Source organism: Phascolarctos cinereus, unplaced genomic scaffold (genome assembly GCF_003287225.1).
Source record: "Phascolarctos cinereus isolate Bilbo 61053 unplaced genomic scaffold, phaCin_HiC Scaffold_2;HRSCAF=192, whole genome shotgun sequence".
Taxonomy (NCBI): Eukaryota; Metazoa; Chordata; class Mammalia; order Diprotodontia; family Phascolarctidae; genus Phascolarctos; species Phascolarctos cinereus.
This window is the reverse complement of record NW_027555625.1, coordinates 233,105,013-233,132,090: the sequence shown is the minus strand read 5'-3', so window position 1 is coordinate 233,132,090 and position 27,078 is coordinate 233,105,013. Positions and strand designations below refer to the sequence as shown.

At 42.9% G+C, this 27,078-nt stretch overlaps 1 protein-coding gene across 1 annotated transcript in view; it reads right to left on the bottom strand.

Moving 5' to 3' along the window:
- Nucleotides 1-27,078, bottom strand: part of BCAS4 (breast carcinoma amplified sequence 4) — a 63,108-nt gene that overhangs the window by 5,301 nt on the left and 30,729 nt on the right. Inside the window, exon 4 of the mRNA XM_020984275.2 lies at nucleotides 24,993-25,127. Within this exon, the coding sequence (XP_020839934.2) occupies nucleotides 24,993-25,127 (135 nt within the window). The remainder of the gene's footprint in view (nucleotides 1-24,992; nucleotides 25,128-27,078) is intronic.

Sequence of the window (27,078 nt, the reverse complement as noted above, 5' to 3'; positions counted from 1 at the left end):
CCCCTTGTAACAAATAAGCACAGTCAACAAATCAACTCTTGACTATGCCTGCAAATGGGTGCCTCATTTTGCATTTATAATCCAACTCTTCTCTATCAAGTGGTAAGAGGTATGCTTGACTCTATATCCTCTGAGGTTGATTGGTCACTGATAAGTCTTTTCACATTGTTTCTTTTGTATGATGGTGTTCACTGTATAAACTGTTCTCCTAGTCCTGCTTACTTCACTTTGCCTAACTCATTCATGCCTACCCAAGTTTCTCTGAATTCTTCACATCCATAATTTCTTAAGGAACAAAAATATTTCATTTTATTCATATAACAAAATGTGTTCAGTCACTTGGACCTTCACTTTGCTTATAGTTCACTGTTGCTATAAAAAGTGCTGCTATAAATATTTGTGTATACATGGGACCCTTCCATCTGCCTCCAACCTTCTTGGGATACAGTCCCATACTCATCTCACTAGGTTAAAGAGTATGTACAGTATAGTGTCCATATTTTTAGTAATATTCCACATTATTTCCAGATCCGCTGGATTAATTCACAGCTCCACCAGTAAGGGAGTGTTCCTATCTGTGTTCCTATCTTCTCACAGCTTCTCAAGTATTTACCATTTTCAACTATAGGCATCTTTACCAATCCAATAGGGGTGAGGTGAAAAGGGAAAACTTTTAACTTGTATTTTTCTTAGTTTTAGTGATTTGGTGCATTCTTTCATATGGCTGTTGATAGTTTGCATTTCTTCTCAAAACTGCCTGTTTATATCACTTATCTATGGGAAAACCATGAGTTTCTTTAAACTCTTCTTGATCTATTTCTATCACCCCAGCCTGTACCACCATAAGTGTATTCCCCACTGTGTTAAGTAGGATGAAAGGTTGTACTTTAGTCCTTTAATGGATCTGAGATCTCACTATTGTAGTACATCCCCTCCAACAGCATAAACCGCAATTTATCCAGGCCTCCTCAACATGTGTAATTCTTGTCTATTTCTTCTGAAGAAATTCTCCTCAGGGGATGTTAGAGGCTTTCTTCTAGGTCTTCTAATATCTCATGGATGCCAGTGCAACACTATTATCTCTAGCTCTCATTATATGACCAGCTCATCTTTTTCCAATCATACAGATACTAGGTGGTATCTTTTCCACCATGTGTTACACAGAACTCATCGTTGTTAATATGCTACAGCCCACTTGTGCTCACCATACATGTCTCCATTGCCTATCCATCCTCTCCATTGCCATTGACCATCTTCTGGACACCTGCATTTCTAAATTTTCAGAGACTGTGGTGCTCTATGATTTGTACCCAAATAACATCACCAGAAGAATAAGGATGGTTAAAAAAATGAATTTTAGTTTCAGATAGGATTACTGAAAGTGCCACATAATTTCCCAAATGCAATTCAGTCAATAAACATTTAAGTATCTACTGTGTGCCAGGCATTGTGCTAAGCCCCTCTTTTTGATGATCTTTAACTTCTCAATGTCTAAATAAGATGTCTAAAACTAAACACAGTGCTCTAGAGGTGATCCGATTAGGGTGGAGCGCTAGAAGACTATGTCCCTCTTAATACACCCTAAAATCACATTAGCATTCTAGGCTGTCTAGAATCACAAAGAATCACGCAAACTTATAACCAAAACCAAATAGAAATAGAAGCAGTAGTGTGCTGGTAAATGTTTAACAACTAGCTCTCAAAAATATATACGTAGGCAGGGCATACTTTTACGTTTAATCTGTTTTATTAACATGTTCTTCATTATTTTCTTAAGTCTAGATAGTCAACAGAACAATAAACCAAGCCCTGATTTGTAGCATTTGCTGATTTCCAAGATGTAAATGCTCACAGTGAAAATTTAACAACTGGCTCCCTGGAATCAGTTTAAGCTGCCTTCAGCACACCCCCGAATAAGCAGCCCAAGAGCATCATGACCCTAGGTGTTCCTTCAACCATATGATACTGTTTTACTCTACCATAGAGACAAGACTTCAAGGAGGTTCACTCCGATTTTCTAATCCATTAATTAATCATCAACAAGCATTTATGAAGTGCCTACTGTGTGCCAGGCTCTGGGCTAGATGGTGAGGACTTAAGACAAAAATGAAACAGTCCCTGTCCTTCAAGGAGGCTACACTCTTTTTGGAACCAAGGTAGCTGGTCTAAGGTCACCAGTCATCAGAATCCTTACTCAGTCTTCAACAGTATTGCCTTTCCTACCTAGAGCCTGGAAGGATTGAAAACAGCTGAGACTTGGCTGCCACGCCTACATACTTGTCCCAGCTTCCCCCTTCCCTAACCTATTATGTCAGGGAAGGGTGTGCCTATTCTGCCTCCCACAGCATGGCCTCAACCACTGAACTCAGTGTGGGAACATGGCCACCTCCTCTGGGCAGCAATCCCACATGTTACAGCAGGAAATGAGGCACATGGGGGCCTCTTTGTTCTATAGCTACTCTCAGAAGCACTTTCCTCCTACTGCACCTGGAAGGACCTTGTTACTAGTTCCTATCATTGAATCGAAGTCTAGTGACCCTTTCTAATGCTATGCCTGATATGACCCAGGGCAAGTCATGATGCCTTTGTCTGACTGTGTAATCCAATGTCCTCATTCGATTTGTGAGAGATGATCTCTCAGAAGTGAAGCCTCCTCAAAGGTCAATAGTTCTTGTTAATAATTCTTGATTGTTGCTTTCAAAATCCTCCCTGGCTCAGACCCTGTTTTTAAGCACATAACAGAAAGAACAAGCCCTGCCCCCAACCTGAACTGCTTGCTTCCCACCTTTTCTTGTCTCTGGGCAAATTTGTGTCTCTGTGTATAGATTGTACCCCCTGAAAACCCAGCCAATGGGATAAGGGGAAGAAAGTTAGGGAGGAGGAACTCGAGTTAGGGTATAAATAAGCCTTGATTTCTGTACCAAACTTGTACTCTCCTGGCCTAAAATGGCAACTAAGAGGGTACCCTTCCTCATGAGAAAGCAATAAACTCCTTTCTACTTTCAAGGTATCTAAGTCTTTGTTTTTATTTTTGAGTAAGTGGTCTCTGTCCCACACCAATTTTATTATTTTTTTAATTGATAAGTCCACTTTTTTTGTTTACTTTGAAGAACAAACTACCTCAAACTTTCTACTTTGGTAGTAAAAAGTTTCCAAGAAGAGATTTCAACATCCTTATTTTACAGATGAGGAAACTGAGGTCCAGAGAGATGAAGTAGATTGCTGGAGGTCACGTGAATAGAGGGTAGCCTAGCCAGTATTCAAACCCAGTTCTTCTGATTCCAGATCTCAAATCATGCAGTCTTTTTGCACCCTTCATCTTGGAATGATGAGAAAAAACACTCAACTTGAAATCAAGAGACCTAGGGAGATTTAAGTCCTAACTTTGCCACTTACTATATGCCTGTGACAAGTCAATTAACTTCTCTGAACCTCTGTTCCCTTTCTTCTGGAACAGCAATAATAGCATAAGAGCAGTGGGTTTGGAGACAGAAGGCAAAGCCTCAGATTTTGACTGTACTACTTACTACCTTCTTGACTGTGGGCAAGTCATTTAACCTCTGTGGACCATAGTTTCTTCATTTGTAAAATGAAGTGGTTGGACAAGTTGGTTTCCAATGTTCTTTCCAACTGTAGATCCTTTAATTATGTCTTTGAACTACTTACTTCATAGGAATGTTGTAAGGAACATGCGATATAAATGTGAATTTTTATAGCTATTTATATTAGTAATATTTCACCTTTTCATATTCCACAATTATTCCCTGCCCAATATCCTGTTTACAGTGACAATAATTACAACTACATCTGACCTCCTGGACCTACAAAGTGAGTGGGCCAACCAAGTGTGTTGGGGCTTTGCTTCTTCACCATACCTCTCTTGCCTGCATAGTCACTTGCAACTCCTGGGACTAACTCTTGAGGCCTGCCCAGGCAGTAGCTATGCCCAGGGGCCAGGAACCTTGGAGGCCATACCCAAGAGGAGCAAAGCTCCTTCCTCTGTGCAAAAATCTGCATGTTGAGTCCTGCCTACAGGGTTAAAATGGCTGGTGGCAGCTTTACAGGATGCAATGGATATTTTTTTCCTCCCCTTCTCTCCCCTTCCCTCCCACCCAGGTCTTCCTGATAAGGCTCATTCTATACAAAAAGAATTTCATGGACTACACATCTTAAAAAGTAGTGACTGAAAGAACAGCCAATGAGGAGGATTCAAAAGTCCCCCTGTCAGAGTCTGGTGGAGACACCACTAGGATAGTCATCGATTGGCAAGGATTAGTCCCAGCGTGGCATATTGATGATAGGGGTGTCTCCTTCATAGAATTCTACTCCAGGAGCAATTCCAAAAAAAAGAGTGATTCACAAATTATTGCACTTGTAGTTTATGTTATTTTTTAAATAGGCAACACAAAAGAGGGAGGAGCATCATGTAGCTCAAAGACAGTGGCTTTGGAATCAGAAGATCTGGGTTCAAATTCTAACTGTTATTGTGTGCTCTTGGGCAAATCATTTCCTCTCTGGGCCCTCATTTTCTCCTCTATAAAATTAGGTTGGAGGAGCAGATGATTTAAGGTAACTTCTTGTTCAAAATCCTATGATTCTATGAGATATCAAATGATATTTCCCAGAAACCATTTGGAGGAATCCAAACTTGCAAAGCAACCCTGTCCTTCACAGAAGTAGAAGGACTGAGAATATAGATTTTTTTTTTTTTTATTTTTTTTTTTTTTTCCACATGCTTTTGAGTTGAAATTTTTTCTCCCTTTTTCTCCCCCCCCCACCCTCCCCAAGACGGCGCACAATCTGACATAGGCTTTACATTTACATACCCATTAAACATATTTTCACATTAGTGAAGTTGTAAGTAAAAATTAAAACCAATAGGAGGAACCATCAGAAAGATGAAACAAAAGAGAATATAGATTAAGAGGCAGCTTGATGGATTATTATTATGATAATAACACACTTCTATAGCACTTTAAAGTTTGCAAATTATTTTTCTCCCAACAAATCTATAAGATAGGTGATGTCAGTATTTTCATCTACATTTTACAGCAAAAGCTGAGGCTAAAGGCAGTAAAAGTGACTATCCCAGAGTTACCCTGTAGGGCAGCAGAAAGGGTGCAGACTCCCAGATCTGATCCCTATCATCTATATGACCCCCAGCAAACTACCTCTCTCAGGCTGTTTTTCTCATATGTAAGATGGGAGTGTAGAGTGGGGGGAATACTATCAACTATAGTACCTACCTCACAGGGTTGTTGTGAGGATAAAATGAGATAACGTATGTAAAGCACATTATGAAGAGGAAAGAAAAAAGTAAATCATATTTTAACTGATAAAGCAGGATATAAATGTCAATAATTATTAATATTTTTAGCAATCTTAATAATGAATAATTGCCATGGAGCTTGAGTCAGAAGGAACAGACAGGTATTAATTACATAGGTTAGAGATTCAGATCTGGGCTCTTTAGGGGTTCTTTAGTCTGGCAGTCAGTCAATAAGCATTTTTTAAGCACCTGTTATTTGCACAGGGATACAAAAGGAGGCAAAAAGCATTCCCTGCCCTCAAGGAGCTCATAATCTAATGGAGAAAACAACAAGCAAATAAATATGTACAAACAAGCTAAATGCAGGATAAATAGGAAATAATTAAGAGAGAGATGGCATTAGAAAGAGGGGTTGGGAAAGGCTTCCTATAGAAAATGGCATTTTTGTTGGGACTTAAAGGAACTCAGGGAAGCCAGGAGGTCAGGATCAAGAGGTAGAGTACTCCTGACATTGGGGACAGTCAGAGAATATGCTCAGAGCTGAGAAATAGTTTCTTGTTTGTGGAACAGCAAGGAGACACTGATCATTGGATCAAAGAGTACATGGTAGAGAATAAGGTAGAAGACTGGAAAGGTGGAGTGAGGCGTTAGGTTACAAACGGGCTTTGAACCCCAGAGAATATAATCCTGGAGGTGACAGGGAATCACTGATAGGAAGTTTATTGGGTGACATGGTCAGGCCTGTACTTTAGAAAAATCATTTTGGTGTATGGAGGATGGATTGCAGTGGGGAGAGAATTGAGGCAAGCAGACCCATCAGCAGGCCATTGCAATAATCTAAAGTGGTGAAGGCCTGACCAGTGTGGTGGCAGCCTCAAAGAGAAAGGTGTATTCAGGATGTATTGCAAAGGTGAAACTGCCAGGCCTTAGCAATATATTGGATTTGGGAGATGATAGATAATGAGTTGAGGAGGACACCAAGATTATAAGCCTGGAGGATGGTGGTGCCCTTGACAGTAATAGGGAAGTTTGAAGGGGATTGAGGGGGGAAGTGATTAAAGGAAAAAATAATGAATTCTGTTTTGGTTGGACACATTGAATTTAAGATGTCTACTAGACATCCAGTTTAAGATATCTAATGGGCAATTGGAGATGTGAGCTGGAGGCAGCTTCACAGAATTCAGCATAAAGATGATAATTAATCCATGGGTGCTAAAGAGATCATCAGGTGAAGCAGTATAGAGCTTAGGACAGAGTCCTGTGGGATACCTATGGTTAGAGGACATGACCTGGGTGTGGATACTGAAAAGGAGACTGAGAAGTGGTCTGATAGGTAGGAGGAGAACCAGGAAAGAGTGGTCTTATTTTATAAATAAGGAAATTGAGGCTCAGAAAGATTAAGTGACTTGCCCAGCCAAGGTCACAAAGCTAGAATTATAGGCAGTATCTAAAACCAGGTCTTCTTGGCATTAAGTCCAGGATTCTATCTCTCATTCTGTCTCCCTAATGATCCTATGTCCCAACTTCCATGCTAGTGACTGAGACTCTACCCTTTTCTAGCATGTGGAACTCTTGACTGCAGAGTGTTTGATTCTAGTCTCTTACGTTCCTGCCTTCACCTCCTATTTGCTCTGTCTACTCTGAACTCCTGATCTTTTTGTTTCCAGTACTAACTTGGTGTCCTAACCACACTGATTTAGTCTAAATATAAGGGCTTGGTTTGGTGTTCCTAGAACTTTATTATACTCAGTTCCAATTATGATAGCCGTAGCAGCTTGCTGGAAAAGCCAAACCCACCCTCCTCCTAATTGAAAATATCACATGCCCAAGGATTGCACAGGCTTAGGTGTCTAGGAAAGATGAGTCCCAATCTAAAACAAAGGGGATAATGACTGAAGTTTATACTTGCCATAATGGAAAGAACACTAGTTCTTGAACCAGACCTGAACAAATTCAGGCATAGGCTCTTCATCTGACTATTTGCTACCAAGCACAAATATCTCCCTTCTCTGGTCCTCAGTTTCATCAAATGTAAAATGAGATGGCTGGGGTAGATGATCTCTAAGGTCTCTTCTGTTTCTAAATTCTTACCCCTATGTCCAATATTTTCATAGCCAACAGCTAATGTCCAAGAAATGGCTAATGTCCAAAAAGGATGGACATATTAATAGATTTTCTTGACACATTTTTCTCAATCTAATGATCTGTTTGTTTCTTTGGTTGCCCTAATTAAAGCCTCAGTATCATTAAGACAGTGTTGAAAATAACAATCAGCCTTGAGGACAAAAAGGTAAACATTAACATAACTTACCAGTTTTCTGAGGCTCCACAAAAGTCACTAAAATGTGTGAACAGTTCCTAATGGGGCCAACAGCCATAAGTTAAAAAAGGATGAGAACAGACTTGTCAACTAGAACTTACCCTAGTAGAAATGCTCAGTCTCAGAAGCACCCACACACACACACACAGGCACACACCTACTTAGGGCTCCCTAAACAGAGGCATCTCCTCCTAGGACTGAACTGAAATTCTACCATAGAAGGAACATGTGGCCCAGTATCTTGTCTTTAGAGGCTACTTAGTGAAGGAGGACCTCAGGTCCTTTGCCAATCATTAATTGTTCCTCATTTTCAGCCTTGAGTGAACCATACTAGGGGAATGGGCTTACAGCAATACATGGATCCATCTCAGATCCCTCCCCTAGTAAGAAAGAGTCAGAACCTACCCTAACATCCTGGTTCCCCAGCCACCTGACTTACTCCAAGCTCTAGTCCTGTCTTGTCACAGTTTCTTCCCAAAGTAAATAATAAGCAAGCTCAGAAATACCATCCAGGCCTGCTGAAAGACCAAAGCCGTTGGCAGAATAGTATCAGGCTAATGGACCTACAGAGTTCCTAAATGCATGACGCCTCAGCCTGAAGAGCAGCTGTTGTGTTTACCTGTTAGTGAATTAATTGATTAAATCTCCATTGGTCTCCTACACCACCAGAGGATTAATAAACTCAATTCATAAGGCCTGTTTACAAGACAACTCATGTTAATATGCTTTTTTAAAGTCACATTTTGTCCATTTGAGCCTCTTCAGTATGAAAAGAGTCTGTTACCAAGGTTGAGAAAATAACATGGGGGAAAGGAAGGTAGAGAGAGTGGTAGGGAAAGTGAAGGGAAGTAAAAGATAGAGGGACTAGAGAGAGAAAAGATGTCCTCTTACAGGAAAATAGAGGGAAGAGAGAAGAGAGAGAGAGAGAGAGAGAAAGAGAGAGAGAGAGAGAGAGAGAGAGAGAGAGAGAGAGAGAGAGAGAGAGAGAGAGAGAGAGATTGTTGTTTGTCCTTCATTCTCAAGGGGAACCATGACAGCAGGAAAGTGATGCTATGACTTGCAAGTGAATTGGATTTAAATGAGGGAAGGCTGTGTAAAGTCACCAGCCTCACTCTCTCCTCTGGAGCCATCTGGGTCCAGTGGCAAGATATAGCTCAGGAAGACTGTAGATGGCCCTGGATGCGGTGGGAGACCTTGGCCTTTTTACATTAAGGTCTTTCCCAGGCCTGTTTGACTGAAGCAACACCCAGTCCATAAGTAAGGCTAGGTAAAAAATGAGGCAAAGAATGGCCTCTTTTGCTTAGTCAAAAAAAAAATCAATCTGGGAGGGGAACACACTCAGGGTTTCTGGACAAAGCAGAAACGATTGCTATTTACACTCACTCAGAGCCATAAGGGCCCAAACAATGACCAAGCATTTGGGCTGGGACGTATTGTTGGCCCTTCAATGAGAGCCTGAGTTTTTTGGGTTTAAGGTATGGTTCTTAAGAAAAAAATCTAGCACCTGAACCCCAAGATATCTTGCGAGGTTTCAGGGATCAAAATTTACATTCCTTTGGGCAGAGCACCAGCAGGTGCTCTATGTGGACAGAGGGGGGAAGGAAGGAGAGGAAGAAGAGAGAAAAGGAGGGAGAAGGGAGGGAGATATTGAAAAAAGAAAACAAGAAAAAGGATCACTAAGGGAGACAATAGGATTTAGAGTGAGTTATAAGGCCCGGAAAGCGATTGTTCTAGGGCAATCCCCTCATTTTATAAATCAGTTAACTAAAGTCACGTAGCTAATGTGTAGCCGAGCTGGGATTAAAACTCAACCTTCAGATCCATGTTCTCTATGCTACCTACACTAACTCAAAGAGGGAGTCTTAAGAAGAGGAAACTATGAAAGAAAAGAATAAGTAGAAAAGTGGGAACTTGAAGAAGAAAAGGAAAGAGGGCAATGAAAGGTAAATTCTTTTCCCTAAATTGTATAGATGGTGAGTTCAGAATCAGGACCAGAACCCAGGTCTGCCTCCCAGTTGGGTGTTCTTCATTTGATGTGTCTTCCAACTTGATACAATATGTATCTGTGTATAAAGACCTATCAACAGTCTAACAGGCAATGCAAGGCATTTTCCCTCTGTCAGCACTGAGCTGTCCACAAACTCTTCCCCAGGCCTCCTCATGATTAGCAATGAGCACCCATGGTACTGAGCTACCTGGTCAGGTGCACTGAGATAAAACTGAAGGAAAGAACTGCAAGAGGAGAATGATGTAAAGAATGAACAGAATGAAGAGCAGGCTGGCTCTGGAGAACCCCATGGAGTTAACTTGGTGTAATTCTAGGGACTGTTCTTTTCCTCCATTCCTGTACACAGTAGTGGGGGAAACGAGACTCCAAAGAATGCCTGCTCCCCTTAAGCAAAGGCCAGTAGTAAAACCATAAGGCTAGGAAGAGAGGGAGAAGATACAAGGTCCCTGGCCATCCCCACCCCCTACCATGAAGCCTTGGTCTATAACAACTGCCTTCCTTCCCCCTGTTGTTAATGATCCTGTTGTATATATTGGGAAAGGAAAAGAAAAGAAACAAAGAGAAGGATCTTTCCTAGGTTGTCTTGTTTACCAAGACATTTGCCTAGGCCCTCAAAAAATTCCCTGAAGGGAAAAAGTGAGAACACGTTGGATAGTGACAAGGCAATAAAAGAGTTAAACACAACCTAGGGGTACAGAAGCAGTGGGGCGAGAGAGAGGTAGGGAATTACACACACACTCTCTCTCTCTCTCTCTCTCTCTCTCTCTCTCTCTCTCTCTCTCTCTCTCTCTCTCTCTCTCTCTCTCTCTCACATACTCCTGTGAAGAGCCCAGCTCAGGTCAAACCAGTGGTTACCCATGGAACAGCTAATGAAGAATAAAAATAGTCTGTGTATGAGTATGTGAGGGGGAGGGGGACTGGCAGTGGGGGAGAGAGAAGAAGGCAAGCCCACAGAACTGGCATTGCAGTAGTGTGGGGGGTTGGGCTGCATTCAGATCAGGCTGCAGCTCGGGGTGACTCCTGCAGGCTGGATCTGCTGCTGAACTAAGCTACACAATGCGGAGTAACCACCAGCGGCAGGCCGACCCGAGGCTCTGCAGCGCCACTGCAGTCAGACTCCACCCGCCAGAAGGGACTAGAATATTCCGGGGGGGGGGAGCGGCTGGGCAGGAGAGGAAGCTCCTCTTTGGTTACTGGCTGGTGAAGTCCAACATTAGCTTTCCGGAAGATATGTAAGCCTTCCCACACCCAGAACCAAGCCAGACAACAGAGTGCAGGGGCAAGAGCTCAGGACTTCAAACCAGGAGACTTGGGTTCAAATCCAAACTCCGCAACATCTCTGCCAGGTCTAAGTGCCTCATCTCTCTGAGCCTCTCTAAATGAATAATAATACTTGATCCAATGTCCTTAAAGAATTGCTGTGAAGAAAGAACTTTGTTAATAAGAATTTACATTTATGTAGCCTTTAAGGTTGGCAAAACACTATTTTCTAGTTGCTGCAAGGGATAGAGCATTGGGCTTGGAGTCAAGAAGACCCGAGTTGAAATTTGGCTTCAGATACTTGCTAGCTGTATAACCCTGGGCAAGTCACTTAACTGCTATCTGACTCAGTTTCCTCAACTGTAAAATGAGAATAATAATAGCACCTCCCCCAGAGGGCTGTTGTGAGGATCAGATGAGATGATACCTGCTAGTAGGGCACTCACAAGGTTGTTCCCTTTAGCTTCCCTATCTGAGGTCTCTTGATTCCATCACTCTTTCCACTATACTGCACCAAACTGCCTCTCAATCTTAAAGAACTACATAAAAGTGAGTGGTTATTAAAACTAGATGAGGTAGGGAGAAGAAATCTTGTTCTAGAAGGGGAAGAGTGGAGGCAGAAAAATCCTAGAAGCAAAAATGACATTTTCCATTGGACACTTTATCCAGGCTGGTAAGCCTGATTCTCTATGGCCATGGTCATCCTCACAGACCCCCAAAGACTAAGTTGTCCAACTGTGTCTTCTCCCTCATGCCCCACCTGGGGTAGGGTACTGCCCGTGTGCTGACAAAGTAAGTCAATACTCAGAGACTGGAAAGAAGTGAAGAGCCCCTTGCAGAGGGCACAGGATGCTGTGATCTAAAACAGCTTCCAAATGCTGGACCTGGCCAAGGCTTCCTGATTGGCTCCAGATGATGTCATTCAGATGGCCAGCATCCCCAGTACAGAGCGAGGGCCTTTACTTGCTCTCTGAATTCCATTTCAGAGCAAGTACCTTCAAGCTCCCTATCATGTTTCCCAGGTTAATGATTATACTTCTCAGGTAATAGTTAAAGTCAGTCTGACCTTAGGCCCCAAAACACCCATCAAGGTGTGATATTATCACACCAAAACAGCCACCTGGAAGGTATTATTGCTTAATGAGACAAGGTTTATTTCATAGCCCAAAGGCAGCAAATTAAAGGGTTTCCCCAAGCTTCAAGGGGCATCAAAGAGGTGTCTGTCAAAGGGGTATCCTAGGGGCCTCTGGTTCCTCTAGAACACCTGAAAGAACAAAATGAAAATCTCACAGGGGTACTAAATATTGAGAATTATAATTGTCACCTCTTCATTGTTTGTAAGACCTAAGGTGAGTTACAGTTCTAAATAATCTAGAACCAGTATAAAATCCCTTCTATGTGTTACAACATCCTCATTCTCAAGAGCATGTAATGTCTCCCTATTGCTTACCATTGCTAATCCAAACTCCTCTGACTGGCTTCCAAGGCCCCCTACAACCTGGTGTCTTATTTGATCTTAAAACACTTCTAAACACACCTTATGCTCAATAATGTCTGGTCACTCTACTGCCTTCCTTACTCTTATCTGTATGTCTCTGGTTAAGTGTTGTCTCTGCCTTTCCCTCTCCCTATCTGTGATAGCTCACATTTATTCAGTACTTCAAGAGTTACAGAGCACTTGGCTCATGACAACCATATAAAGTAATAAGTGCTAGCATTAATATTTCCATCTTACAGATGAGAAATCAGAAGCCCAGAGGGGGGATATAACTTAGCCATGATCACATATCAGTGACTGTCAGAGTTGGGATTTGAACCCACAAGTCTCCTGACACCAAGTCCAATGTCCTTTCCATTACACAATATGGCCTTTGTAAAGGCCCAATAGAATCCTGATGGCATTTGCACCTGTTCCCCTCTAGGTAGGATGGTGGTTCTGAAAGCACTAATTTTTAAGGAAACCCTTTGGGCACACTTGAGGATCTGAGCCAGAGAAGAGTAAGGTCAGGTCATCTGTTCTACCTCCAACCAACACCACAGGACCTGTACTTTCTCAGTGTTCCAAGAGCTAAGCTGGCATTCACTAGACAAAGTAAGGGCTATTTCCTATTAAAATAGAACAAAATAATCTATTACCAATCAACCCAAAGGATGAGACAAAGAAAATCAATTCCTAGGGCCAAGATTATTTCAGAACCATTTTGAAGTGATTTCCTGGTCCATGAGAACAAATGGTAGTTCATAATGTGGCTTGGCATATGTGAGAGTGGGTGCTGACCAGCATCCCCAGAGTTAAAATGCTGGGACGATGCAAGAGTGCTTGCATGGGGGCTGCATGTATAGAAAGGAGAGAGCAGGCTGTGTAAAATATTAATCAGGCACAGTTTGGAGCAGAGCTTGCAACAATCCTGAGCCAATCCCCTCTCTGCAGCCCAAGCAGCTCAATGACATGACTCACGAATTCTGGAACTCATGCATTCTCTTGCCCTGGATGAACATGGAATAATTACAAAAGCTACTCAGAGCAAGAGAACAGATGATGAGGCAGTGGTGGTACAGGGCAGGATGGGAAAGTAAGGGTAATCTCACAGTATAATAATACAATAAGTGGTGCTTTAAGATTTTAAAAATTCTGTACATATGTTAGTTATCTCATTTGATCCTCACAAGCCTGGGAGGCAGGTACTATTATTTTTCCCATATTGTCAATAGGGAAACTGAGGCTGAAAGAAGTTATAAGACTTGCCCAGGGTCATATGTCTAGTAAATGTCTGAGATCAGATTTGAACTCAAGTCTTCTTGACTCCAAGCCCATTAATCTTATCCATTGCAACACAACCACACTGTCAGTTTTTCCATGGTAGGGACACCACTATACTTGAATCCTACTCAGATTAAATTCACATACACAGGTAAACAATGATTGCAGCTATGTGGGCCCTCCCTCCAACCATGCAGATAGCAGCCCCTCTACAACATACTAGATTGCCTCTGAGAGATGCTGTGGCCAAAAGAATTCATCACCCAATGGTCAATCCAGCAACAAGTCTCTCTGCACTTAGAAAAGTTTGTCCTCAGGCAACAGACACACACTTCATCATTGAGCTCATACTGGAAAGCTTTTTAGCTTAGTGGCTCTGGCAGAGTTTGGGTTCCTTCAGCAAAGCATTTAAGAACCTATGATCAGAGAGGAAGCAATTCATGGTGAAGAGCTGGCGTCATAGTCAATAAGATCAGGATTCAAGTCCTGCCTCTGCCACATACTGGCTGTGTCACCTTAAGCAAGTCACTGATCCCAGTGCCCCAAGCAACTCTAAAAAGGCCACTTGATGGAGTGCTAGAGTTGGAGTCAGGAAGACCTGAGTTCAAAACTTACCACTAGTAATGTGTCATTGGGCATGTCACTTAACCTCACCAAGATTAACCTCTCCTTGTCTGTAAAACGAGAATAATAACACAAAGTTGTTGTAAAGATAAAATGAGACAATGTATTAAAGCACTCCACAAATCTTCAGGACTAAGTTACAGGGCAAGGATCTATGTAATTTCATAGAGGAAGTTGAATCACTAGGAATTCCTATCCCAATGAAATCCTAGGTATAGTCAAAGAATGAGGAGAATGTGGAGGAAAAGGAGAAGGAAAAGAAAAATAAGGAAGAAAAGGAGAATGAGAAGGAAAAGGAAGAGGAGGAAGAGAAAGATTAAGATGATGATGATGGTGATGATGATGATGATGAAGCAAAGACAACCAGTGATGCTAAGATAAGGCACCAGAAGATTTTCATGGAGGATGTTAAAATTCCTATATCTATCCATACACATGTATCATACATATATGTACAATACTTTCACATTTCTTTAGAACACTTTTATGTCTATTACCTTATTTGACCCTTACAAAGTAAACATTATTTTCCTCATTTTACAGACAAAGACAAATGTGGCTCATAGCAGTGAAATGACTTGCCTAATCCGAATAATGAAACCAAATCTTCAGATTCCAAGTTCAATGCTCTGTCTACCATGTCACACTTAATCTTTCAAATCTCAAGTGTGGGTAAAGCTTCTGTCCCATCACAGCTTTCCAGTCACTGGTTTGCCATGAATGTTGCCATGGAAAGCACATGAGAGTAGCAGCCTGGAGACGTAGGTTCAAATCCCAGCTCTGCCACTTGCCAATCTTCAGCTCTGGGCCCGTGACTTCACCTCTCTTGGTCATCAAAGTCTCTTTAACTGGAAATTAGAGAGAAGAATCTTTGTACATTCTACCTTTTAGGGTCCTTGTGAGGCAATGTGGTATGGTGAATAAAGAGTCCTACTTCCTATACATTCTGACTGGGTGACTCTGGGCAAGTCACGTAACCTCTCAGTGCCCCCAGACAGTTCTCCAAGACTTAGAAGTTTATAGAAGGTGCAGACTTGTACAAATAGAGGGAGTTTCTTGACTGGGGAGCTTGCTATGTCAATGAAATTACAGATTATGTCTTTTCTACCTTTCAGAGTCATTCTGAACAAACTGCTTAATAAACAGTAAAGCACTATACAAATGCAAAGTATTATTAACAAAGGGAAAGTAAGGTATTAATGGGGGAACAGGACAATGGCCTGGGCAAGCCAGCTTTTCATCTAGTATCCTGAGAAGTATCTATCCTTAATGGACACATCATTATTTAGTTTCCCTTAGCCGATCAGACTCTCCCCAAATGTCTGTCCCCCTTAAAATGTCCACCAAATTGGCAACTGAAATGGCACCTCCAGGAATCCTTTGCCAGTCAATATACCACCCAACATTCAGAATGGAACAAATTTATTACCTTATAAACACTATTCAACTAACTGAACACCAGTGGAGGTGGGAGTGGGGGGCTCAAGAGCAAGAGAAGGATAGTGGCATGGGAGAGAGAACCTGGGTCCAGGCACACAGTTAAACCCACTCCTCTCAGACCCTGTATTTTGTGTTAATACTTGCCATCTGCTCATGTTGCATTTTTACCACAGAGAGGGAAAGGGAGGGGGGAGGAGAGACAGAGAGAGAGAGAGAGAGAGAGAGAGGTGGGGGAGAGAAGAGAAGGGAAGTGGATGACAAGGAGGAGAAAGAAAGAGAAAGGGGGAGGAGGAAGATAGAAAGATACCATGGCTTAGCATTAGAGCTAAGTCTTGAAGGAAGTCAGACAATCTAAGAGGGGGAGGGAAATGATCAGAGAAAGAAAGAGGGAGGAAGGGGGGAGAGAGAGAGAGAGAGAGAAAGAGAGAGAGAGAGAGAGAGAGAGAGAGAGAGAGACAGAGAGAGAGAGAGAGAGACAGTGAGAGAGAGAGGAAGGGGAGGAGGAGGAAGGGAGGGGGAGGGAGAGAGAGAAGGGGGGAGGGGGAAGATAGATATCATGGCTAAGTAAAGACACTAAAATCTCCCTCAGTCTTTGTGTTGCTCTTCTTGCTCTGGCTTCACCACCAGAGAACAAAACCAGAGCCAAATCATGCCTCCTCAGAATTGCCACTGAAGGGAAATTCTTCAGGAGGAAGGGAAAGGAAGAGAAGGCAAGGGGCGGCCTCCTCTGCACGTCTGATACTCCACCAGGCAAGAAATCTGCCTCAGGGAGCAGCTCAGTGCAGAGCTGTTGGGGGAGGGGGAAAGGGTGAGAGAGGGAGGGAGGGAGGGAGAGGGGGAGAGGGAGAGGGAGAGAGAGAGAGAGAGAGAGAGAGAGAGAGAGAGAGAGAGAGAGAAGAGAGAGAGAGAGACAGAGACAGAGAGAGACAGAGAGAGAGAGAGAGAGAGAAAGAGAGAGAGAGAGAGAGAGAGAGAGTTCTCTAGTCAATGTGTGTATATGTGTGAGTGTGTATGTGTGTGTGTGTTGGGGTGGAGATGGGAGGGGGTGGGGGTTCTAATAGGGAGGAGACTCAGCGGCTGGCAGCTGCGACTCCTACAGGCAGAAATAGGGGACAGCATCCTCTCCCACATCCTCCTCCATTACATCACAGACGGAAAAGCTGCCCCAACCACAGAAAAAGAAAGGCCTCGAACCTTCCTTATGGTGCCCCGGGCCAGGCCTGCCCAATTAGATCATATCAGCAAAGAATGATGGGGGAAAGGTTTGAGGAACAGGGGTGAACAAATCATTTTTTAATCAAATTAAAGTTGGGTGGTGCAGTGGACGAAGCCCTGGCCTAGAAATCAAGAGGTCTGGGTTTTAATGTCCTAGTCTGCCATCCATTTTTGAGGTGTCCTTAGGAAAGTCACTTTCCTCTCTGAATCTCATTTTCTTCCTCAAAAATATTCCTGGGGGTAGAGCATAGAGTTAGATGCTCTCTAAGCTCTCGCTAACATTCAAAGTTCCTCCTAGCTCCTGACCAGTTCTAAGGGCCATTCCAGTTCCAACATTTTCCATTCTAAGATCTCTTCCAGCTATGACATTCTATGTTGCCAGCTCCTTCCAACTTCAATATTCTATTTTCCTCCCAATTTTGACATTTTATGTTCTAAGGGCCATTCCAATGCTAACATTCTATGTTCTAAGATCCCTTCCTGATTTAATATTCTATGTTCCCTCCAGTTCTGATATTTTATGTTATAAGAATCCTTCTAGCTTTAACATTCTATGTTCTGTTACTGTATGACCTCTCCAACCCCTTTTCCAAAGTACTTGAAGGAAGTTGAAGGACTGTAACAAGTATTACCCTTTCATCTGAAAATACAGCACAAGCTTCATAGAATATTGAGTCTCCATGCCTGTTTTCAAATACTGCAAGAGGCCAATTGGTTTTCAGACCTAGCCTGGTCTGGGATCATCTAATCTTGTTTGGGAAGCAGAACAGGGACTTTGTCGAGAGCCAACCCTAAGGGGGTCTCTGAACTTGGGACCAGGTTTTCCAACCATGCCTCTAGGTATCCCTTTCCCCAGAGGCCCAAGGCTTTACACACCCTACAATTCTCTCCTGTGCAAAATCTGCTTGTGCAACTCTGGAAGCCTGGTGTTGGGACTTGGCCCAAAGTGGTTTTGTTATTAGCCAAAGAGTCATCCTTGGAAAGAGTTGTGCTCTTAACCATTGGAAAAATTAATCAAAATGACACCTCGTGAACAAGATGTTTTGGCTCACTGGAAAACAAACAGCGGTTTACAACAAATTAGCAAGGTTCACTCTGAGCTTCTGGGCAAAGAGGCAACTTAGAACATTCTGAATACTATTCCTCTGGCCTTTCCTAGACTGGGACTGGTTCTTGGCAAATAGGAAAACTATCCAAGACAACCATGTCCTTTGGTCTCTCTCTCCTGCATTTCCAAGGGCCCCAAGGCCTAGGGAGCAAGCTGAGATGTCTCCAGTTCATTTTTACACTTTCCTGCTTCTGCTGCCTGCCCTGATAATGTGTTGCAGATGTGAGGCTCTTTCTTCCTTTGTATGAAGTTGCTGGGCCAGACTCCCTCTTCAGAGCAACTTTGCTCCCTCTAAGTCTGTATCCTCTGGGCTAGATGCCCTCCTAGGTGCCTTTGGTATGATGTTTGGCAAAACCACCTCCACTGCTATCTCCTTCCACCTCCACAGTGAGTAGATTCAAGGAGAAAGGATGGCTGACAATTTCTCCCTAGTTGCGAGAAATCAGTTATAAATAACCAGAACTATGGAAGGAACAAAACATGTCCATGGCCCACCAGGACACTGTCTCTTTGTCTCAGTCCTCTCTACCTCATATTCCTTGGAGTTTCAAACTAAAGTCTAGGGGCAGCTAGGTGGCGCAGTGGATAGAGCAAAGGTCTTGAAGTCAGGAGGTCCTGAGTTCAAGTTTAGCCTCAGACTAAACACACACTAGCTGTGTGACCCTGGGCAAGTCTCTTAACCCCAATTGCCTAAAAAACAACAACAACAAAACAAAAAAAACCCAAAGTGAAGTCTTATGTCCAGAAGCCCCAGCCTCATCCTCCATTAAAAATCCTATGGCTGACCCAATCTGACACCTCCGCGAGAAATTCAATGTGCGGCTTCACTAGTGGAGTGTTCATTCCACCTACTGCACAACTTCAGATGGTCCCAGGGTACCAGGTGCCCAAAACCATAAAGGAAAAGTGTTTCTGATGACACCATGGAAGGGAACTATTCCTAACTACCCAAGCCTCTCGGTCCTTCCAAAATCCACCCTCTCTATTCATCAGTTGCACAAACATATATGGAAGCACCTTCTATGTTCCAGGAACTCTATTAAGCACTGGGGATAGAGACAAAAAGGAGGAACTTACATTAGCAGAGGAAATACCTGAACATGAATAAGTAAATATAAGATACTTAGAGTAAAAATAAAGAACTTGGGGGAGGGGCACTAGCAACTGAAGAGTGAGGGGAAATCTAATTAAAAACTCATACTGATATGATCTTTTCACTTTTCCAAATGCGGTTTCAATGTTTTCACCTCTATGATCACAGTGGTCCTCCCTCATAATCCTCTGAAGTAGGCAGGGCATGAATGACTATATCCATTTATCAGAAGAGGAATTAGGGCTTAGAAAGGGAAGTGATCACATAGCGAAAAAGTGGTAATCAGGACTTGAACCCAGATCTCCTGAGTTAGTCACAGAAATTTTGAGCTAAAAGGGCCAGCCTTTCAAGACTTATCTAGTTCATTCCTACCCCTTTTCTCAGAAGAGGACATGGAGGTACATGGAAGGGAGGTGATTTTTTTCAGGGTCATCCAGCTAGTAAGTACCAAAGCCAGGAATCAAAACCTGGCTCTCCTGATTTATAGTAGAGGGTTTTATCAGCCATACAGACTGAGCCCCTCCAGGGGCCTTGTCTATAGGAAATCTACCATCTCCAAACCCACCTTTTCCACATACCTAGCACAAGGTTCATTTCTATAATAAATAAGAAGAAAAGGCCTTGTGGAAGGGGGAATTATTTATTCTTGGTTCTGTTACAAGCTTATTATGTGACCTTTGCCAAATCACTTACCCTCAGTGATGAGTTGGCTGATTTTAGAAAATCATGGAAAGACTTCCTTAAAATAATGAAGAGCCAAATGAACAGTACCAAGAGAACATTGTACATAGAAACAGCAATATTGTTCTAAGAACAACTTTGAACAACTAAGTCATTTTGAATATTATAAATACTCAAAATCGACTACCAAGAACCTATAAAGATGCTATCAACATCCAGAGAAAGAACTGATAAATAGATGTACAGTATGGTTTTACATATATGCACACATTTGTATCTAATGGTAACCTTCTCTAGGGCAGGGTCAGGAGAGGAGGAAAAAAATAAAAAGCTCACAGCAGAGATGAAAAGAAAACTTAGAGGGAAGCACAGAAAAGCAGGGTAGCTTTGAAAATGATGCATCATATTTATTACATAGTTTTTCAAAAAAGTAGACAGTGTGAAATGGAAATTCATAGTTTTATAGTGAATCCTCTATGTTGTGCTTTGTACATAGAAATGCTTTTAGTTGGTCTTCTTGTATTTGAATTCAAAATGAATTTTTAAAAGGGAAAAAATCACTTACCCTCTCTCTGCCTCCATTATTTTTTTTCCTTTTTTAGCTTAGACCTGTAATGTCATTGGAATAAGGAATTTCAAGCCAGAAAATTCCCTCTACCTATGCAGATTAACAATTGTTCTTCAACTCATAGTCTTAAAGAGGTTAAGGGCACTTAAGGCCCAGCGCATTAAGAGGTTAAAAGACTTGCCTAGGATGACCACCAGTATGTGCCATAGATAGGACTTAAATTTAGATCCTTCTTACTCCAAGGTCAGCCCTTAATTCTTTGCCTTGACAATCCATTTCCTTTGATCCACCTCCATAAATAAAGTAAACTGGGATGTAATGATAGGAAGTTATAATGAGGTGAGAAAGTTATGGCTAGTACAGGTTAGAGAGTCAGAAAAGAAGAATTTTCTTCTCAGAAGCCTCATGGAATGTTGAAATCTGAAGAGACATTAGAACATAAGACTGTCCAAGCTAAGGGGGGACCTTAGATCCTAAAATGTTGAAGCCTCTCCTCAAAATACAATAGAATGGGAGCTCCTTGAAGGCAGGAACTGTTCCATCTTTGTTTTCATATTCCTGGAGCTAAACACAACACCTTGTATGTAGTAGGAAATCAATTTGTGTTGAATTCAGTGGGACATAGAACACATAATGTTAGCATTGGACCTGAGAGGTCACTTAGTACAACCACTTGATAGAAGCCCAAGAGGCAAAGATCACAGCATCAGCCTATAGCAAAGCTAGGACTTTACAGCCAGCCCTCACAAAATCCAGGTCTTCTGACTCTGAATCAATGAACCACATCTCCCTTCACATTAATTCTACATAGTCCATACACACACACGCGCACATGCACACGCACGCACACACACACACACACACACACACACACACACACAATACTAGATATAATTATTGTTGATATGAGAGCAGGGAAAGGGTAGGATGGGGGAGGGAGGGTTCTACACTGCTTCCTGAGACTGAAGGTGGTGACTGTTCACTACAGCTGCTACCATACAGAATAGAAGGCCGACAAACTGGCCAATCCTCCTCCAGCCTCCTGGAGGCCCCACAAAAAGGTCCTTTATCCCCTCCCCCACTTCTTAGCCCAGACACTGAGACTGTACTGGACTACACCTCCTGGGCTGGGTTTGGGGGAGGGGAGAGGAGGAGATCCAGAAATGGTATGGCTAACCCCAGATATTCATTCGAAGGCAGCTGGGGCCCAGCCCAGGGGCTGTCAGAGCTGTCAATCCCTCTTCCCTCCCCTCACCAGGTTGGAGGAGGGGGAAATCTTCAAAGGCAAGGAGGGATGAGGGAAGGAGAACTAGGTTCAGCAACAGGAAGGACTGGCTGGAATCAAGGAAGAAGTCAAGACTTATGGGGAGAGAAGAGAGAAGGGAAGGTAGTTGGTCCTTTAGGTGGGGCCTCCAATACAGTCAGGGCAGTCTTCCTAGGAAGTTTTCAACTAAGTCTGGCAAACTGAGTGAGATCCAGGCCTGGGTCCTCCCATGTATTTGACAGAGACTCTGATCTTCCTGGGGCCTTCCTTCCCCCTTCTAGTGTTTACTGGATCCAGGGCACAAGGGGCCAAGAGGAGGAAGAGCAATCGAGGGCCCCTCTGGGTAGTTTACGTTGACTTATTCCCTCTCCTGGGTGAAGCATTTGGAGTTGGGAGAGAGATGAAAGTCCAAAGTGGATTTTACCCTTAAAAGTCAGTTGCTAATACTAAACCCAACTCAGCTACCTGAGATCAGACCACCTTCTCTAAGGGGGAATGGTTCCATCTGGGGCAGCCTGTGGGGCAAGACAATGAGGAGGAATGGATTCAGGATAAAACAAAAAGCTGAGTTATGGAATTCAGAGAGAAAATGAAGTAGAGAAAGAGTGAAAACTAAGAGCATTAGGAATTGCGCGCACGCACGCGCACACACACACACACACATGCACACACATCCCTCATAGGGCCTGTCCTGGATCTGATGCTCCCTTGGTGACTGTAATCATGACCACCAAGAAAGGCCCCTCAGGTAGGCCAAGATTAACACTCCTTGCTAGACTGTACTCAGTGGATGACTCACTGACTACTGGCAGAGATGCATTTCCCAGGACAAGTTACTACAGGTAATGTCTACAAGCTTCATGCTGCATGGGAAAGCAGGGTCCAAGAAGGATTCAGAGTCCCAACAGTAGGAGCTCCCACCACCTTCAGGCTACCTGAGGGTCATCAGAAGGCACTAGACCTCCATCTTACCTGTGGTGCCCATAGAAGATCAAGGGGGCTGGAAATCAACCAACCACTTATAGAATTCCTCTCTCTTCTTGGTGATGCAATCAAAAAGCTGCTGGCCTAGGTTTACTTATTTCTTCAACAAATATTTGCTGAAAGAAATGGAAACTAAGGGGGTTCCCATCAGTTGGGGAAGAGCTGAACAAATTATGGCATATGAATATAAAGGAATATTATTGTACCCTAAGAAATGATGAGAAGGGACCATTTTCAGAGAAACACTGAGATTTATATGACCTGATTCAGAGTAAAGTAAGGAGAACCAGGATTTACATTTACCAATTAAATATAAATTTACCAATTTATATAATATCAACAACATTGTAAAAAAACCACAATTTTGAAAGTCTTAAGATCTCCTATGAATTCAATAACTAAATATATCTCCAGAGGTCCTGTAATAGAGCATACTATCCACCTCCTGACTGAGAGTTGGTCAATAAGCATTTATTAAGTGCCTACTATGTACCAGGCACCGTGCTAAGTGCTGGGGATACAAAGGAAGGCAAAAGCTAATCTCTGCTCTCCAGGAGCTCACAGCCTTTGGTGTTTTTTAAGTTCAGATAAAAAGCAAGGTAGCGAAGTAGTGAAGATAGAGCAATGGGCCTGGTGTCAGGAAAACTTAATCCTTAGATACTTACTAGTTGTGTGACCCTGGGTAAGTCATTTCACCTCCTATTTGCCTCAATTTCATAAACTGTAAAATGGAGATTATAACAGAACCCACCTGCTAGGGTTGTTGGGAGGGTGGAATGTGATATTTGTACATCACTTAGCACAGTGCCTGGTACACGGTAGATGTTACCAAATGCTTGTTTCCTTCTGTTATTCCTACTAGTGTCTAATCCACATATCTTACTACTATCTGGTTCATACATCTCCTTCTTGTACATAAGATTAGCATGAGAAATGAGCAAATGCTTTGTTGATATGTAACCAAATTGTGATTATATAGCACTACCCTGATCTACCAGTCTGCCCTCTCAAAAAAGAAATTGAGGTTAGTTTCTTATGACCTTTTCTGGATGAAATCATTCTGGCCCTCAGTGATGACCGATCCCTCTTCTAGGTATCTACATACCATTTCTTTAACATTATGTTCTTAAATTTTCCCAGGAATCAGTCAAGGACAGTACCTGGCACATAGTGCACACAACCTATAAATGTTTGTGGTTGTTGTTGTTAAAAACAAACAAATATTTGCTAAGGGCCTCCTATGTGCAAGGAGATATTGTACCAGCACTAAAGGAATTACAAAGTTCCTGGTCCCCCAGGAGTGAACAATCTACCTGAAGAGTTAAGATAGCTAAGTGATATAAGGAGTATTGTACTGGATTTATAATCATGAAGACCTGAGTTCACAATCATTAGCTATGTGACACTGTACAAATGACCTAACCTCTCTGTGCCGCAGTTTCCTCATAAGAGGGTTAGATTCAATGACCTCTGAGGTCCCTATTAGCTTTAACTCTGTGATCCTATGAATTACAACACTTAATTGTGTATGATTAACCACACAGTGGAGCTGGTGAAGGCCTTGGAGAACATCTTGGATCCAGGATCCTTCCTATGCAGAGGAAGAAACTGAGACACAAAGAGTTTTTAAGTAAGTTGACCCACAGTTAGGTGGTGAGTTAGTGGTGGAGCTGAGATTTGAACCCAAGTTTCTTTGGTTGAAGTTGAGTTCTAAAGAGCATCGATTGACAGCCCATCTGGTGGGGATAATGGGGAGGGAAGCCTGTGATCTGTGTGGGTGGAGAGATTAGCTGTAGAACTGAACTCACAGGGCAGTTAGGTGGCACAGTGGGTAGAGAACTGGCCCTGGATTCAGGAGGACCTGAGTTCAAATCCAGCCTCAGACACATAACACTTACTAGCTGGGTTTGTGTGTGACCCTGGGCAAGTCACTTAACCCCATTGCCTAGCCAAAAAAAAAAAAAAAGAATTGAACTCACAGACCCAGCAAGTACCAAAAGGCCAAGGGCCTTGCCATTTATATGACCAATGCTCTCTCATCATCCTAGACTAAATCATAGCACCATAGACTGGTAGAGTGGGAAGGGACCTTATAACATGGCACACTGAATGTTGGAGGGTATCCGGAGGGTATCTAAGAAATCATCTAATCCCTATCATGAAACTGAAGTGCAGGAATTGACTTGCCCAAGGTCACTTGACTTACTTGTTAGTGGTAAAGCTGGAACTAAATCCGCAGATTAGCAGGGCCAAAGGAGCCAATATCCAGGCTGGTGAGGAAATAAACCAGCTGAACTATAGCACTGGAAAGTCCTTTCCCTCCATTTCTACAGTATGCTAGGCAGGGTCACGTTTTCTACCCCAGTCCCTGCCAGGAGGAGAAAGTGGGATACTCACATTTCCGAAGGCAGGCAAACTGGTTGACTGTAACCACTTTCGAATGGTGTGAGGGAATGTTCCATAATCCTTCTCAGCCTGGAGCACTTGTGCCTCCAGGAAGGAGACGTGGTGTCCCACCATCTTCACAAATGCCTTGGGGGAAAGTTTTTTTTTTTTTGAGGTTGGGGGGGGGAGGGTAAGAGAGTAGAAGGGAACATGGGTAGGGACGAAGAAAACAAAACCAGGAGAAAAGCTTAGTTAGACACATCTGCCTTGGATTTGAACACATTCCTGGCTGCAGCTCCACGGCTCAGAGCAAGATGTCAAAACCCTTAATTACTACCACAAGTCTTCCCTCAGCAGCTCAGGTTTCATGCAATGCCCCATAGCTATCTATCCCTGGGAGGACATGACTAGTTCCTGGGGATCCCAGGGTCCAAGTGGTCACACCTGAGACAACATTAAGACTGCTACTTTGGTGTTGATTTGCTGTGTGGCTTCAGCAAAAGTTCCTTAACATCTCTGGGCTTCAGTTGCTTCAAATGTCATAAAATGGAGGAAATTAGGAAGCCTGGTGCAGGGGAAAGGAAGCATTAGGTGTAGAATCAGAAGACTTGGATTCAAATCCTGGTTCACTAAACTATTTCCTGTATGACTTCATGTAATCCATTTAATCACTCTAGGTTTCAGGTTTCTCCTTCTAAGAGGAAAAAGTTGGACTAGGGTAAAAAATACTGTCCTATGGAATTTTTCCCACTTCCCAGGGCTGGGAATGAATGAGATCAGTTCTTCGAAGCTCCTTGGCCAAAAGGCATTAAAGAAATTCAAGATGGTATTGTTAGCATAATTCTTCAGGTGCTCAAGCAGATGTGATTTCTCAACAATAGCTTTATCACAGCCTGGGAAGCCAAGCTACTCTTTGGGGGGGAGGGGAGAAAAAGAATGGAGAGGAAGGAGTTCAGGGTCCACTTGGCAATTGTATAAACAGGGACCAGAAAGTCCCTACTAACAAGGGCATTGTCTCTTTCTCTTCACCCTTTCTGAGTCAATTCACATGGTATCAAAGAGTAGGAGAGTCCTCCTCTCTCTCTTCCTCATGCTCTGCATCCTACAAACAACTTCAATTTCTTCTCTCACATTAATACCATTCTGGTAGGGAGTGTGAGGCACTGCACTGGAATGTAATCATTCCAAGGCCTGAGCTGCCTTTGAAATGCCAGTAACTGCCTCATGGCAAAACCACAGCAGGAAGACAGAGAGAAACCTGCAAGGCCCAACCCACTCTGGCCTCATGGGCCAGGCACAAGTTTCATTCAACACCCATAGGGTTGTTTTTGTTTTATTTTGTTTGGTTTTGAAGTATATCTGCTAAGCTTCTTTTCTCTCTCCCCTCAGCTCACCCAACGTCTAGTGGGGACATTGCCTAGAAACGGCCTCAGACCTCAAAAGGCTGAAGAGTTCATAGGATTTGGAACTGGGAAAGGACCTTAGAGCTCCTTCTTATTGTACAGAAGAGAATCAGAGGCCCAGAAACAGGGCATCTTTGTTGTGAACTAGACAGTAGGTGGGCAGAATGATATATTGAGGATGATAAGATAACACCAATTCACATCTATGGAACTTTCAGGTTATAATGCATAGAGGCAGGCCATTCCAACATCCTTATCCTCATTTTATAGATGAGGAAACTGAAGCAAATCAGTTTCCTTCTTCTGGACCTCCATTGCCCTGATGACCTATAATGTTCCTTACAGCTCTGTGTCAATGATCCCATGACCCCTAAGCTCCAAGAGATTAAGGAACTCATCTATCAGGGGCTAAAGGTCAAAACTGGGATTCTAGTCTCCACCTCCTACCCCTAAGTCCAGTGTTCCTTCTACCATACCACACTGTCTCAGTGCCAAGCTGGCTCCTGCCATGCTCAACCTCAGCTCTTCCACCTACATCTTTCCTTCAGTTGAGCAGGAAATCCTGGGCCTTTCAATACTTTAAACTGCCAGTTCTCTTTTCCTTGTGTCTCCTCCCCCCACAATCCCACCCAAAGCCTTGCTCCAGAGTTAGAGCTGAGGCCTCTGCTGGGGAAAAAGTCAGGGGGGGGAAGGAT